At 35.6% G+C, this 15,069-nt stretch overlaps 1 protein-coding gene and 1 pseudogene across 2 annotated transcripts in view; one reads left to right on the forward strand and one right to left on the reverse strand.

The window, feature by feature from the left end:
* The first annotated feature begins 383 nt into the window (after nucleotides 1-383).
* On the forward strand, nucleotides 384-5,917 carry LOC113089366 (uncharacterized protein DDB_G0290587-like; annotated as a pseudogene).
* A 579-nt stretch (nucleotides 5,918-6,496) lies between these two features.
* The window catches only part of LOC113089365 (protein EFR3 homolog A-like), a 35,805-nt gene continuing 27,232 nt past the window's right edge, over nucleotides 6,497-15,069 (reverse strand). For both annotated transcript variants that reach the window (XM_026255987.1, XM_026255986.1), the window contains 10 exons: nucleotides 14,205-14,280; nucleotides 13,923-14,084; nucleotides 13,663-13,794; nucleotides 13,518-13,585; nucleotides 12,990-13,117; nucleotides 10,410-10,495; nucleotides 10,276-10,324; nucleotides 10,092-10,195; nucleotides 9,222-9,271; nucleotides 6,497-9,125 (listed from right to left, as the gene is read on the reverse strand). In XM_026255987.1, coding sequence (XP_026111772.1) covers nucleotides 9,020-9,125; nucleotides 9,222-9,271; nucleotides 10,092-10,195; nucleotides 10,276-10,324; nucleotides 10,410-10,495; nucleotides 12,990-13,117; nucleotides 13,518-13,585; nucleotides 13,663-13,794; nucleotides 13,923-14,084; nucleotides 14,205-14,280 — 961 coding nt within the window. In that variant the 3' untranslated portion in view covers nucleotides 6,497-9,019. The remainder of the gene's footprint in view (nucleotides 9,126-9,221; nucleotides 9,272-10,091; nucleotides 10,196-10,275; nucleotides 10,325-10,409; nucleotides 10,496-12,989; nucleotides 13,118-13,517; nucleotides 13,586-13,662; nucleotides 13,795-13,922; nucleotides 14,085-14,204; nucleotides 14,281-15,069) is intronic.

Genomic DNA, 15,069 nt, shown 5'->3' on the forward strand with positions numbered 1-15,069 from the left:
TAAAGACATTTATAACATTTATATATTATGAATATTTGTTATTGTAGAAAGACTGAAGACTGGAGTAATGATGCTGAAAATTCAGCGTTTGCATCATTAGGAATAATTGCATTTTAAAATATGTTGCAATAGAAAACAGTTATTTTAAATTGTAATAATATTTCACAATATGACTGTTTTACTGTAATTAAATAAAATAATTAGTGGTGAAATATTACAATAAATATGATCACATGCATTCAAGATGAAAATCCAGCTGAAATTTTGCATTAGAAAAGTATGAGAAACCTTTAGCAATTATTAGTGAACAAGATATACTCTGTTCTTATGGATATTTTTAAATATCATAAAAAATTCCTCCCTCTTTTACTCTTTTTCTTCAGGAGTTAATGGCACACTGAATGAGACTATGACTAACTTCAACAATGAGCTGGTGCTGGTTAACGGCTCTCAGAGCAGCAATATCCAGAGCACAAAGTACCCTGGGATATATCAGTCAGGTAAAGCGCTTCACTGAACTTATCTTTAGACTCTTTTCTGTAGCCCAGAGGGTGATTTCCCCCTCACATCGCTAGTTCTGAGAACTCCAGTAATCCTCAGCTACCTAAAGACTTCACTGATCTAAGCTGAACCTCGTCTTCAGGTCCAGAGGAAGAGGAGAATGAAGCAGCGGAAAGAGAAATGGGCAGAAACTCAGAGGAGGAAGTATAGTTGAGAGTGAGGGAGAGGAGGCAGTGGAATATGAGGATGGTAAGAGTGTCCCGTTTTCAACAGTCTGAGTTACAGCCTCAGATGCACTGCCTTGATTTATGCATTTTGAGCTTTTAGCTAGTCACAAACAAATTTATCTCAACTTGTAGAGTACATCAAGGACTTCTTTGAAATTCTAGTACTGCTCACTGTTCAAAAAAACACTTGATCAAATGTGACCAAATTATTCTAAATGACAACAAGCCTTTAAACCCCACAGCTTGAGTTCAAGCAAGGCTCTTAGCATTTCTGCTACTTTACTTTTTATAGATTCTGGCTTCTTCTAATTCTTAATTAAGCATTTCTTTAAAATTAAGAAAGAAAGTCTATATGTAGTGACTAAAGATATAGCCTAAAATCAAGACCCAATGGCATAAATTGTCCAATAAGAGCGTTAAGTATCAGAAGCAAAACCCATTTAGTACAAAAATTATATAAAATGAATGCAATGTGTGTAACCACATTAAAAGAGGTAGTTAATCAATCATTTTCTCACCCTCATTTGCTTCCAAGAGTGTATGAGATTCTGTTGTCTGCACCAGTATTATGTTAGCATTATTTATTTATATGCACAATTTAAATTTAATTTCTTTTTAATTATTATAGTTATTTAGCTTTAATTTATATTTATTTATTTAAATTTTAGTAATATTAACACTTCATCTTTAACTTTTATTTTATTTCTGTTAGTTGACCAAGGCAACATTTCTAATTTATGTGTACATTTTAAAGTTAAATTTAAGTTTTATTTAAACTTTATAAAAAAAAAAATCATACTTTTAGTTGTAGTTTTAGCTAAAAAAAAAAAAAAAAAAAAAAAAAAAAAAAAAAAATCCTGTTCTGACCAGCACAATAGAAGATATTTTGAAGGATGTTTCAGTTGTTTTTGTTTATATAATAAAAATCAATGAGGACTAAATAATGCAACTATTATAATATATAAATAAATATTTGAAATCCACTTTCTGTATTTTAGCTACTGCTGTACTGTCGACAAAAGAGCTGGGCAGAGACAAACAGGAAGAAAGCCCTACAACCCACAATGCAATGGTTTGGAGCACAAACAGTAAGCATTTAATTTACTGAAAATGAATTTGCAAATGACCTCATTAAAAAATCCAGTATGTTTTCTGACTATAATATTTTGGTTTTATGACAGGTGAGCTGACTACTAACGTAGCGCTAACAGCAACAACAGAATCACAGACTGTCACAGAATCACCAGATATACACACAAACACACACACTCCTCACTATACAACCCACACAACACCAACAACTCGCACACAATCATCTGAGGAGGAGGACGACGAGACTGATGAAGACGCACTTCAGTCACCTGCAAGCAACACTTTAAAATCTGTCACACACACACCAGCACATACTACACACACATCCGGTACACACACTACAACTAATGACCTAAGTTACATCGCCAAACCATATGTCAGCCCACCTTTACACATCACAACAGAGGGAAACGAGTGATGAGTCACAAGAGGAGAGAGAAGAGGAACAGGAAATGACAGAGAGTGACATAGGCACAGAAGGACATTCAACAAAAGCCAGTCAAAGCCCTTCTATAGCTCTGATGACCACACCCACTAAAATAACAACCAATCAATACTCACATCACAAAACAACCCTTTCAACAGCTACCAATAAACACACAGTAGCTGCAACTACTTTGGTGCAGCGCACATTAATGAAAGGAAGTGAGGAAACAGAGATATTGGAGAAGAAGAGTGAGGAAGATAAAGAGAGTGATTTAATTGGCGACTCTAGCACAACCAAACCGACAACTCAAACACAAGCCAACACAAAAAGTAAGGAATATCTACAAAGTGATAAAGAAGAAGATGAATCGGTGGAAACCCAAACTACTGTGACCCCATTCGTGTTCGGAGAGGTCAGTCCATTCACGTGGATCATTCCAGCACTGTTCCCTAAACCTCACAGCATTTCACCAAGACCGACAGCTCACACAGCTGCAAAACCAACCAAGAACCACAAGAACACATCGACGGCTCCTCACAAACCCACAACGTCAGGCCTCTCTGCTGGTGAAATCACGCCTCGTCCCCAGAAACCTCCTGCTCTGGATCGTGCACCGTCACTGACCACTACAGCTCAGCAGGAGTCTGCCGAGGAAGAGGAGCAGGAGAAAGAGGAAGAGAACCAGGAGAAAGAGGAAGAGAATGAGCCATCTGACAGCTCACAGGAATCAGAGAAAATCGGTAATATTGACAATTCACATAAAAACAATATGATTTAACCAAGCAAGACGAGTTCCTGATTCAACAGTCTGCGAAAATCGTCAATTAGATTGATATAAGGATGTGATGACGCATATTCATAGTAAACCTTGCAATATTTTATACATCTACATTTAAAAAAAATAAGGGGCATAAGGGGCAGTTTTTAGAAATTGAGTTAATATATAAGCTTGCCATTGATGTATGGTTTATTAGGATCGGACAATATTTGGCCGAGATACAACTATTTGAAAATCTGGAATCTGAGGGTGCAAAAAAATCTAAATACTGAGAAAATCAGCTTTAAAGTTGTCCAAATTAAATGCATATTACTTATCAATTAAGTTTTAATATATTAACAGTAGGACATTTACAAAATGTCTTTATGGAACATGATCTTTAATTAATATCCTAATGATTTTTGGTGTAAAAGAAAAATCTATAATTTTGACCCATACAGTGTATTTTTGGCTATTGCTACAAATATACCCCAGCGACAGGTTTTGTGGTCCAGGGTTTATAACACTATGCTTTTGTTTTATTAGCTTGGCATGAATTTACAGAAAACTTAACGCTGTTTCCAATAAAACGGATAAAGGAGTGATGGCAAATTTGATAAAAATCTTTTGTCTTTGAAACACTATTTTGGATTGTTTTTCTTGATACTGGGGCAAACTTGGGGCTCAAAAATTATATTTGTTGTACAGTAGTTTCTGTTCACCACTATAGAGGTTAACCTAATTATGACCACTTTCACTTTGAAAACCCCAGAACTGTGAAAAGAGTCCAAACTTGTTTGTGAAATCAGAGAAAAATGATTGGTAGATGATAACCCTGTTCCTAAAATCCAGTCGATTGATTGGTATGGTAATGTTGTAGCAGGATGTTCATCCAAGAACTTGTCCTGCTTGGGTAAATTAGGTTAAGCTATTCTCCAAACACTCCTGCACATTTGTCTGTACTCCAGAGAAATCAATGTGTGTATGTGTGTGTGTGTGTTTCCCAGAGTCTCACCGGGTCCGGAGACGCTCGGCGCCGCTCTTTGCCTGGTCTTTATTGGAGGATGCTGGACTGTCAGATCTGCAGCAGCAGCAAGGAGACTCTGAAGGTGAGAAATATAAAGAGAAATGGACAAAACGTATAGCTACATACATACTTCTTTCCACTAGTCTAGAAAAACTTATAAAAGCAAAAAAGCCTCAAATCTTTGTGAAAAAAAATTACAGTTCTGCCTGTATTATTGTATATATAACTTGTATAAGTCAAGCTACAATTGCATTACTTACAGTAGGTCTGTTAGTCTGACTGCACAGAACTGCCTGGTCTATTTTCAGTCAGACTTAACAGTTTACATGCCAATTTAAAAAGTCAATTTAATGCTTTAGTACAGCTTAAATCAAACTTTGATGCATGCAAACATACTTATATTGGATAAGTAACAAACAGCCACAGAAATTATGAGAGAAATGCAAAATGGCGCATTAATCTGTGTGTCTGTGTGTGTTTGTAGAGTGCAGCACTTCTTTCCTCCAGTACAGTGCATCCGGTCAGGTGTTGAGGGACATGTCTGCGCTGGGAGAAATGCTGTACTGTCTGACCGGACGATGTCCTCATGAGTATCAACACTACGGCTGCTACTGCGGCCAGCAGGGGACAGGAAACCCAGTGGACCAGTTGGACCGGTCAGAACACACAAACACACACATCTATACTGGAAAAAAGTGCTTCTGTTTAAGTTAGGACAAGCAGTTATCAAAAGTTTGGATACAGTAATTGATCAAATACAGCCTTGGTAAGCAGAAGAGACGTTCAAAAACATAAAAACTTTTGAATCTCTCTATATCTAGTTAACAAAAAAAAATTAAATCTACTATATATATGCTATAAAGAAATCAATTTTTTATTTTTATCAAGCATTTAAGCAATCAAAAGCTTTAATAAGATCGTAATAAACACAAAATGAGTTAAGGGTGTGCAAGCTATTGAGTGTACGGTGTCCTGAGTCTGTCCTTGACGTGTCTCTGTGTCAGGTGCTGTTTTCTGCAGCAGTGCTGTTTGGAGCAGCTCGTTGTTCTGGGCTGCAGGAAAAACCGAAAACTCAGCGCACACATCAGCTGCCACAATGGAAAGCCTCGATGTATGGCATCACACTCACATAATGCATGCGAAAACATTTTCTTCGGAAGTCAGTTTTGTGTTAAATGATTGTGTTGTGTATGTGTGTCAGGTTCAGGCGTGAGTGTGTGTGATCGACTGCAGTGCGTCTGCGATCGATCAACTGCAGAGTGCATGGCGGCTTCCCACTTCAACCATTCGGTCACCTCCTCGTGTTCTGGGCCCCGCCCACCGTGCCGTCGTAATAAGCCTCATTCTTCAACACAATCAGCCAGTCAGGACTCCAGCGAGGAGAGTGATGAAAAGACCCCAGCTCGGCCTCAAATGAACTTACAGAACCAATCAAACAAACAGCCACACACACCTGCACTCGACAAAAACCCCACACACAGCAAACCAGAACTGGAGGAGGAGGAGGAGGAAGAGGAGGAGCCAGGAAAGGAAGAAGAAGAAGAGGAAGAGGAGGAGCCAGGAAAGGAAGAAGAGGAAGAGGAGGAGGAAAAAGAAGAAGAATTGGAGAAGTAGTTCTATAATTTTGATATTTTCAGGGAGCTCTCAAGAGAAGAATCAGTCAGAAAGGATGTCATGCACATTTAATGAAAAGTTAAGCTCAGTCTGAGCTCACTCAGAGTCTAGCGACCACAAAAGATCACCCAAGATCTGCTGCTCCTCCTCTGCTGGTGCTTGACCTAATAAAAGACTGTTTGTATGCTGGATCATGAATGCCAGCAGTTACATTTTTATATTTCGCAGTATTTTTTTTTATCCCCTTTTAACTGATGTCTGTGTAATTAAAAATAAAGGCATCTATTATGTAAAAATTGGTTTTCATTTCATTTAGTAATTTTTATGCATCAGCTTCAACTTTTTTTAGATTTTTTTTTTTTCAAGAAAAAAAAAATTTATTTTCGTTTTAAGATTTTCATCTTATATTAACATTTTATTTTAGTTTAGCTTATTTTAAATTAAATCACAAATGATAAGAAGGCCAAAAAACAATATAATCTAGGTGAATCTCATGAAAAATATCAAGAAATGTTTCACAAAAAATAAGTAAATAAAAATAAATAACCTAAATCATTGCATAAAGTGAACAAGAAGCTTATTTGTAGAAACATTCTAGGAATTTTAACCCAATTCTCAGAAGCCGCCTTTAATGTAATGCAAAAAAAAAAAAATTAAGTTTCTGGAATGTGAAATAAATAATACTTTTTTTAAATAGATTTTAAAGTTAATTTAGATACAATTGTAAGCATGCATCATAGTCTTCGATGTTTTGAATTTAAACTGATTAAATAAAGTGATATATTTATAAAGATATATTTATATAAAGTGCCTTCTTCGATGAGAATTTACAAAAGATAACAGAAACCATATGTATTTCAATACAAAATCTTTATTAAGACTAAGTTCTCGTACATAAAATCTCATTGCACATTAATGTGGCAGACACTGTCAGTGACCCTGAATATGGCTAATTAACATCAAGATTTCATGGGAACTTCTATAGTCATGTATTGTAGCAACACTGCAGAGGTTCGTACCATTACACATTTGAAATCTAGCATGATGCATGTAGACATAAGTCTGTCCTCTGGACTATCTTCACACAGAAGACTACAAAACCATTTCTGTTCCATATCGACACATTACCATCAACCTGAAACCTAACGCATCTTATTCTTTACCTCTCTCCCATTCAAACAGACAAACATGAAAGAGAAATTCATTGTTGAGTTACAGATAAAACACAATTTAAGATCAGTTTCAGACAAACCATGTGATACTTACTACAAGTACAGTTAACTTCCACTTATGGATGGAAATAAAAACATATCTTGTGAATTAAACTAAAAATAATATTTGAAGTTACAGTAAAACCCTTAACAAGATTTCCCTTAACTGATGTAAAACAAAAACGGCATGCAGAAAATAGACTTCTTGTATCCCTTTGACACACACTCACACACACACACACACACACACACACATCTCTAAAGGTGCATTACAGATGTTTCCTATTTCATATTACACTAAAAATATATTGCATTATTCTAGAAATGATTTGTAATCTTAAATTTTTACAGAAATAATGTGCCTGATTTCATCACAGCATTTTACACACATTGTCGCAAAGCAACTTCTATTGAAATTCAGCAAGTTACTGAGAGAAAAACACAACAGCCAAAAGGTCAGTTACTGACTATTTCCTGTCCACCAACATTTTGTCCCAACAAATCCTTCCATTAACACTTCAAAACACGTCCTTTAACAGACTGGACAGATCAGAAGATCTTCCACCTTGCAGTCATGCAGGATATTATGGAAATTATAGGAGACAAATAATCGATCCCACTGCGAATTTAGAACAAGCCACCTGTGAAGTTTTACCTTTAAATAATTCAAGACATTCTATACTTTGTGCATACAAATCCCACAATATAGTGCAAGTCTCTGGTCACAAACAGTCTGACTATTTATTTCATAGGCTAAAAAACTGGCAACAGCTTTGCATCCATAAGTCTGCAGAATAAACACCTGACCGTTCACTTGCAGTTCCATCCACAAAAATACATTCAAAATAGAAAGACAAGCCAACCATATGACAACAAACCCCCAGAATCCATGAAAAGCACCTCAGAATCAGCCAAAATGTCCTAAACGGTTGTGCATAGACACGTTTCTACCAGCTAAACGCAACTGAAACTGATCACAGCTCTCACCACAGGAAGCACAGATGATGTGAAACATTCCCAGCAAAGGATTTCAGCATCTAACAGTCACAAATAAATCGTCAGAATTCAGCATGACACATTTTGTCCAAGGTAGATGAAAAAAAAGTTACCCGAAAAGCAAAAAGAAAAAGAAAACACATTTGAACGCCCATGTGGCTCAATGTAAAAACCGCCGGTTGATGAATGCAGATCATTTTATCACTGATATCCATCATTTTTCTAGAAACTGTTTTGAGGTTTGAGTTCAAAAACACTGCAATGTTCCCGCCCTCAAAGGGAATTCAGTTTCTGATTGGCTGTGTGTGGCCATAAAGAAAGATCATGGGCGGAGCTCTTTGGTGATGAAAAGAAAATGTTTTGGTATCTCTATACAGTGAAGGCAAAATGGAGAGCATAGTGATCACTAAGAGCTCTGGGTGAACAAAAGCCCCTTTGACATCCACAACATCGAAGTTAAAGGCTAATTGTATATTAATAAAGGCCTACACTAACAAACGTTTGCAGTGAAACATTGGCTAAGCCATGCAAACAGAACACAAATAACACTTTGTAACTATCAGCAACCATTTCATCTAACAGTTTATATATATTGGTCAAAAATAGTCTATACTATACATTATAATAATTTATTTAGGAGAGATTCAAGTTATCTGAAATCTATTGTATTTTCAAATCTCTCTGCTGATGATGGTTTTGAAATGATTTAATGAAAATAAACTAGCACTTAAGCTAATGCTAGCTATTAAGTTAGGGTTAGGTTTGTTTTCTAAATGACTCCTATGAATCAATACATTAAAAAGCTGAAGAATCATATAGTGTTCAAAAGACTCAGTTTGATTCCTAGAGCTGCCTTTTAGTGCAAGAATCAAACTGAAAACCACACACATAAGATTCACATGATTCTACAGAGCTGGTGTATGATTGGACAGCTGGTTGTAAAGTCTGCGTCTGACTGGTGCAGAATAGCCTCTATATGAAGCCAGAATATGAAGCGCCTGTCCAGTTCGCACCCCTTCTCTCTGCTGGACATGAATGTATGTGACATACAGTGAAAGGTGCCTAAAGATGATGAGTGGTTTAGGTGAGCTCAAGGTCACAGGACCAAACATAAAGTGTCATAAAGGTCAGTGGTCACATGTCAAAGTTAAGGTGAAAGATCGTGGTTCAGTACACGCAGAGGTCAGGGAACTTCATTTCATAGACTGGCACAGACTGGTACTGGGCATGGCCTGATGTCACCGTCACGGTGCCCGAAGGGCTCGGGGGAGGGCTGATCAGAAACAAAACAATACAAGCAATCAAGTATCAGTTCAAGCTGAAATTTAAGATGACAAACAGTATAATATTTTCTGGAATGTCAACTTACCGAATGGTGAGTTCAAATATCTGAGCCAAGCGATCGTGTAGCATGCTGGCCTGAAAACACACACAGGAAGTTGTGCTGCGTCAAGGGCTTCAAATTCCCACAACACAGTCTTACACCAATTATACTTTATAAGCCAATATACTTAAAAATATTTTTTTTTTCGTTAGGAAAAGTCAGAAAAGGTTCAAGCAAACTCCCATATTTTTTACACCTTGACAGGACATTATTTATTCAATTCAGAGTTTGGTAGAGTTTTAAAAACTAACTATACAAAAACATAAAATTTACTCATATCTAATATTATTATATATTGGCCAATTCGAAACTTTGTCATCATTGGTTTTGAAAGGTTGCATTTATGTAGTCAGAAATACAGTAAAGTTGTCATATTGTCAAATAAATCTAATAATTAAAAATAAAGGTTTTCTATTTTCATTTAATTTTAATTTATTCCTGTGATGGCAAAGCTGATTTTTCAGCATCGTAACATTTAGTCTTCAGTGTCACATGATACTTCAGAAATTATTCTAATATGCAGATTTGCTGCTCAAAAAACATTTGTTTTTATCAATGTTAAAAATGTATAATTTTTTTTGAAGGAGACTGAATATAAAGGTTAAAAGAACAGAATTAATTTGTACTATTATAAATGTCTTAGTCACTTATTCATCCATTTAATGGGTCCTTAATGAATAAAAGCAATCATTTTCTTAAACAACAAAACACAAACTTTTGAACATTAGTGTACGTATATATGCCAATATATTGCTTAGTGGGCTAAAAATATTTAAAATCATATTGGAACATTCCAAATCTTTTCTAATTGTGTTAAATGCAAACAAGCTGATTGGCAGAACACACAAGCTGTACCTTGGACTCGCAGTGGGCGGCAATCTCCTCAAACGGAGCTTTCTGGAACTTCTCCATCACCTGCCTTCTCCTTTCTCTTTCCTGTTCCTCCAGACCAGTGGTATCTGAGAGGGATGGAGTGACATCAGACGCTAACACACATAGAGTACAAACACACACTAACACAGAGAAGACACACACGTACCGATGGCCTTCTTCAGGGTCTCAAATGTGATCTCCTCTGCAAGCTCAGACTACAGGATAAACACATAAATATGTTCTTTAGTCTAACTCTTAATGATGAACAACTCGAGCATGATTTAATTATGTCCAGTGTACCTGATCGGGCAAGCTGTTGGAAAGGATGTCAACTTGGAGAGAAATAGTGTCGACAAAACTCTTCCTACGCGGCAGCCGGTCTTCCTCTGTGGGTCAAAAGTCAAAGATATAAATGATCCAAGTTTTAAGGACTGAAATAGATCCAATCATGCATGGATTCGACGTGGAACTGTACTAAACTAAACCCAGTATTTGTGATATATGGGTTTAATTCGCCTCTTATTCATGAAAGGAGATGAATATCCCAAAGCCAGCCAGTGTAATCTCGCTGACTGCTCATGTTTAATGAATGTAATGTTCAGGCAAAGCAGTGTGAAAGCATTATTAAACAGAAGGAAATGCAAATTACACAAACACAGGCTGCCATCACAGCAAAATAAGTTTCAAAAGAAAAATTCATAAGTAAAACAGAGTTTTAGGGCAAGAGTGCTGATGACACATCAGAAGTAAACCAACTCATTTCAGAAAACTATATACACACTAACATTCAATCAAAACATCCCTCTCATGGTTTCCTATTAAAAGTTTACATCACAAGAAAATAATAAATCTTTAATGTTATATACTGTATATTTATATGTGAGTGTGTGTGTATATGAAGAGAAAAAAAAACTATTTTAAAAAAATATTTAAAAAATGATATCAAACAAACTATATTTTAAACAATAAAACACAAAAACATGATTTATGAATTATCTGTTTTTGTAAATAAACTCATCATGTATATTTATAAATAGTACATGTATATTTTTAATTTATTAATTAAAATTAATTTATTTTGAAAATGTGAAAAAGGAATCTGTGATCATATTAAAGTGTAAAATAAACCCTCTATTCAAAGGTTTTTTCGAGTGCAGCAGGTCTACAGCGATCGGTAGAAAATCAGGTCCAAAAAAATGATACTTCATCAGCACTCTCCCTGACACCCAAGCTACTGAACAGTAAGCTCGAACCGATGCGAGTTCTCCCTTTAACCTACCAGTTACACCGTCCAGATGAAAGCAGCGTACAAAACACCAATCAAGTTAAACAGGACTCATTTATCTCATTACACAATATACTTGGTATACGTTTCATCTTAATGCTGAAATTCATTCAACAACACATTCAGGAGCTACAGGAAATCGGTCACGGCTTCTATAGAGTAGAGGAAGCCTACATATTCATCTATGGAAACAAAACACTGTTGGGCTAGGAAGAAACTAACTACATATTCTTGCTATTAACTCAACTTTCTATCCACACACACGGACAGGTGTCCTCACTAACTCAATGATGGTACCTCTGGATGTCTGTTTGCATCTGTGCAGAATCTTTCCTACTGTGTACAGGACTACAGCGCAAACACATACACAGACAGAGAGAAGGCAACAGAGAATGAAGCGGGTGAATTCACATGTGACAAGGAAAGATCTTCAGGAAGTTAGTATTAGTATTATTTTAGAGATTTAGAGGGACTTGGTGATTAATTGTAGCACCAGGTTCTTGGCTGGAATACACTACATGACTTTCAAAATGACTTTCATGTTTTGAAACACTAGGCATCATACATCTCACGCTGAAAAATGTGCTTCATTTGTAGGATATGCCTGACAAATGAAAACTATGTGTATTCTAAAATCAGCTCAAAATATCAAACGTGTCATATCCTCTGACTGGATGGAATCCAAAATCTGTTAACTGCTACTTGCCAAAATCTGCAGGCTAGATACGACTTTCTGATAGTAGACATAGACGCAGCAGCAGGCCGGCTTTGATTTTACAATGCACTTTCACAGAGGTGAGCAATGTAGACAATGACAGACATGTTTGTTGATTTCTACAATGCCATGGCCAATCAGAGGTGTTGAGGTTGGAATCATGTCAATCATGCTCGACAATCGACAACGTACAACACAGATAGCTAACCACTACACCATATAGATAAAGGTCATTTCAGAGGAACAGAGTGATGTGATTTTGCAACCGAGTCTGGTCCAAAAGCAGGATTTGGGTAAGGAAATGGTTATTAATTATTTATATTGGCTACCATGTAAAATCATGCTCACCTGTTTGCTTTTCTGTTTAATTTAACATAGTCTTGTGAACATATATTCATTAATAAAAAATACATTTTAACACTTTACAATAAGGTTCCATTAGTTAATGTTACTTAATGTAATAAATATTATCATTAAAGTGTCACTTAATTATTATTTAGTAAAGTTTTACCCAAATAATATATATATAAAATCCAAAAGAGCATGAAGAACTCTACACATCTTTTGCCTCTTTTGGATTTTTTATTTATATATAAAAAAATATATCTTGTTCTCCAAGACAGCATGAAATAGCATTCACAACCATTTTATTTTCATAATCTGACATTTTCATCTGAAATGAAATATTCAATCAGAAAAAACACAGGACAAGAATTTATTTTACCCACTGTGGTTTTTGAGTGGACAGGAAAATGTTATAATATTCATCAATATAATTGCTTAATCAAAAAGTAATTTCATAGGCAGAAAAAAAGATTTAATCTTGGATACTGAATTAATTCAGATAAAATTTTGTCCAGTACAGAATATTGTTTATTACCTGTAACCTGGGGTATGTATGGTATGGACAGTCTCTCTACATTATATCCAGGTAAAGATAGAGCTTCTGCCAGATCAGCCGTCTGAAAATACAAACCAACATCGTCCCGGTCTAAAGAGTCTGGGAGCCTGATCCACAAACAAAGAAAGAAACATGGAATGAGTTATGACATTTTTATTATGCATTAATAAAACCAACAGATTTAAGCTACTGTATGGCTGATACTAAAGCTCAATACTATTCTGACTAAATACATGAAAATTTTAAATCTAAAACAATCATTTTAAAGGCTCCAAATAAATTCAGAAAACACACCATTATGATTGTACAGCATGAAAAAAATTATATTTATTTTGAGTTCAGCTAAAGATTACATTTAATAGCTTTATTACGGTTTTTAAAGATTTGTAGATGAAAAACAAGGTAATGAAAAATGAGAGGAAATTCACCTGCATAATTAATTATATCAATATATAAATGATTATTGATACAGTCCTTTAGTAAAAATACATTCTCAGAAATACTCACACACACTTCTCCCTGAAGACGTGTTCAGGCAGAAGATACGGAGCATCTAGATTTCTCATATCAATCACCTAACAGGAAGATAGGAGTTAGGAGGATATTGTTTGTAAAGGGATGTGTGTGTGCCAAAGCATGTGCGCACATTTACCTTGCTGACGTGTTGGCAGAAAGGGGGATTTGCAATCATCTGACTCAGGAAGTTGAGGTATGCAGCGACCAACGCCATGATTCCACAGCGAATAAACATTGGCATGTTCTCCTCATTAGCCAGGACCATATCCTTCAGCCGATCAAAACAGAGATTAGCATAATAAATAAGAAAACTAGGAGAAATGGCTACTGCTAAGTGTCTTCGAATTGAAGCGTCTGCTAAATGAATGACTGTCAATGCACTGTAGGTGAGCATACCTGCAGGGCGATGGACAGGCGCATGAGATCAATCATCACCTCCTCATTGGCCAGTTCAATAGTGATCAATGCCAGAGCTGTGAAGAGCAGCTCAAAGTTCTTCTGCACGTTATCTTCCTCCTTACAGCCCAGATAGATGTGTCTGTATAGCTGCTGCCCATGCTGGGGAGAGGGGGAGGGGGAGAGAGAGAGAGAGAGAGAGAAAGAGAGAGAGCGAGAACAACAGGTTAAGGGCTGCAGTTCCACATGTGTGCAGATGTGACGTCTGTGTGTGTTTTGTACCTTTTTCATGAAGACCACATCCTGTTTGGAGATTTTTTCTCTCTTGATCTTCAGAGCAGCTACATTAGGAATAATCCTGTGCACAAACACAAAGGAAATGGTTCAGTATGCATTAATTCTGGTGCATCAGAACACACTCTCACCTAAAACTGCTGGCACCAGTGTTATGTTATTATTTCTAAATAAACTATTCAACCTTAAAAGTTGTTTTCGTTAATTGGAATAAAGCTTAAAAAAATTATCTTTAATCTAAAAATCTGGCAAGAAAATGAAATGAAATTTAAAAGTAAAAGCACTGCAATTAATATAACCGAAATAAAAATATAAAGAATTATTGGGGAAAAAAAGCACAACAAAATAACTTAATATATATAATCCAAATATATAATATATAAAAATATCTAATGCAAAATATAAAAAAAAAAATACATAAAAGAATATCAATACTAAAATGTCAATCAAGTAAAACTTTTGTGTACTTTTTAAAGTTTGACCTCGTCCACATTTACTTTCTTAAATAAAAAAAGACTGTGGTCTATAAAGGAAAGATCACATACTGACCTTTAAAACAACATCAGGTTATAATATTGTCATCTTACAAAAATAATTTACAAAAAAAAAAAAAAAAAAAAAAAAAATGAAGATCGTTTTATTAAACTCATAAAGGCTTGCAGGAATCATGATACTTGTGCTGCAGCTCCACTCAGCATTAATCAGGTTTTACAAATCACGCTGAACATAATGAAACGCTTACATATCAAATTGAATAAATGTATTTACAGCATTAAAAAAAAAAAAAAGTATTCAATAATTAAATTAATTAAAGGTGTTGACGCATTAACTTTTGACAGCCTAGTTTTCGCAC

This window comes from Carassius auratus, unplaced genomic scaffold, assembly GCF_003368295.1.
Source record: "Carassius auratus strain Wakin unplaced genomic scaffold, ASM336829v1 scaf_tig00049429, whole genome shotgun sequence".
Classification (NCBI taxonomy): domain Eukaryota; kingdom Metazoa; phylum Chordata; class Actinopteri; order Cypriniformes; family Cyprinidae; genus Carassius; species Carassius auratus.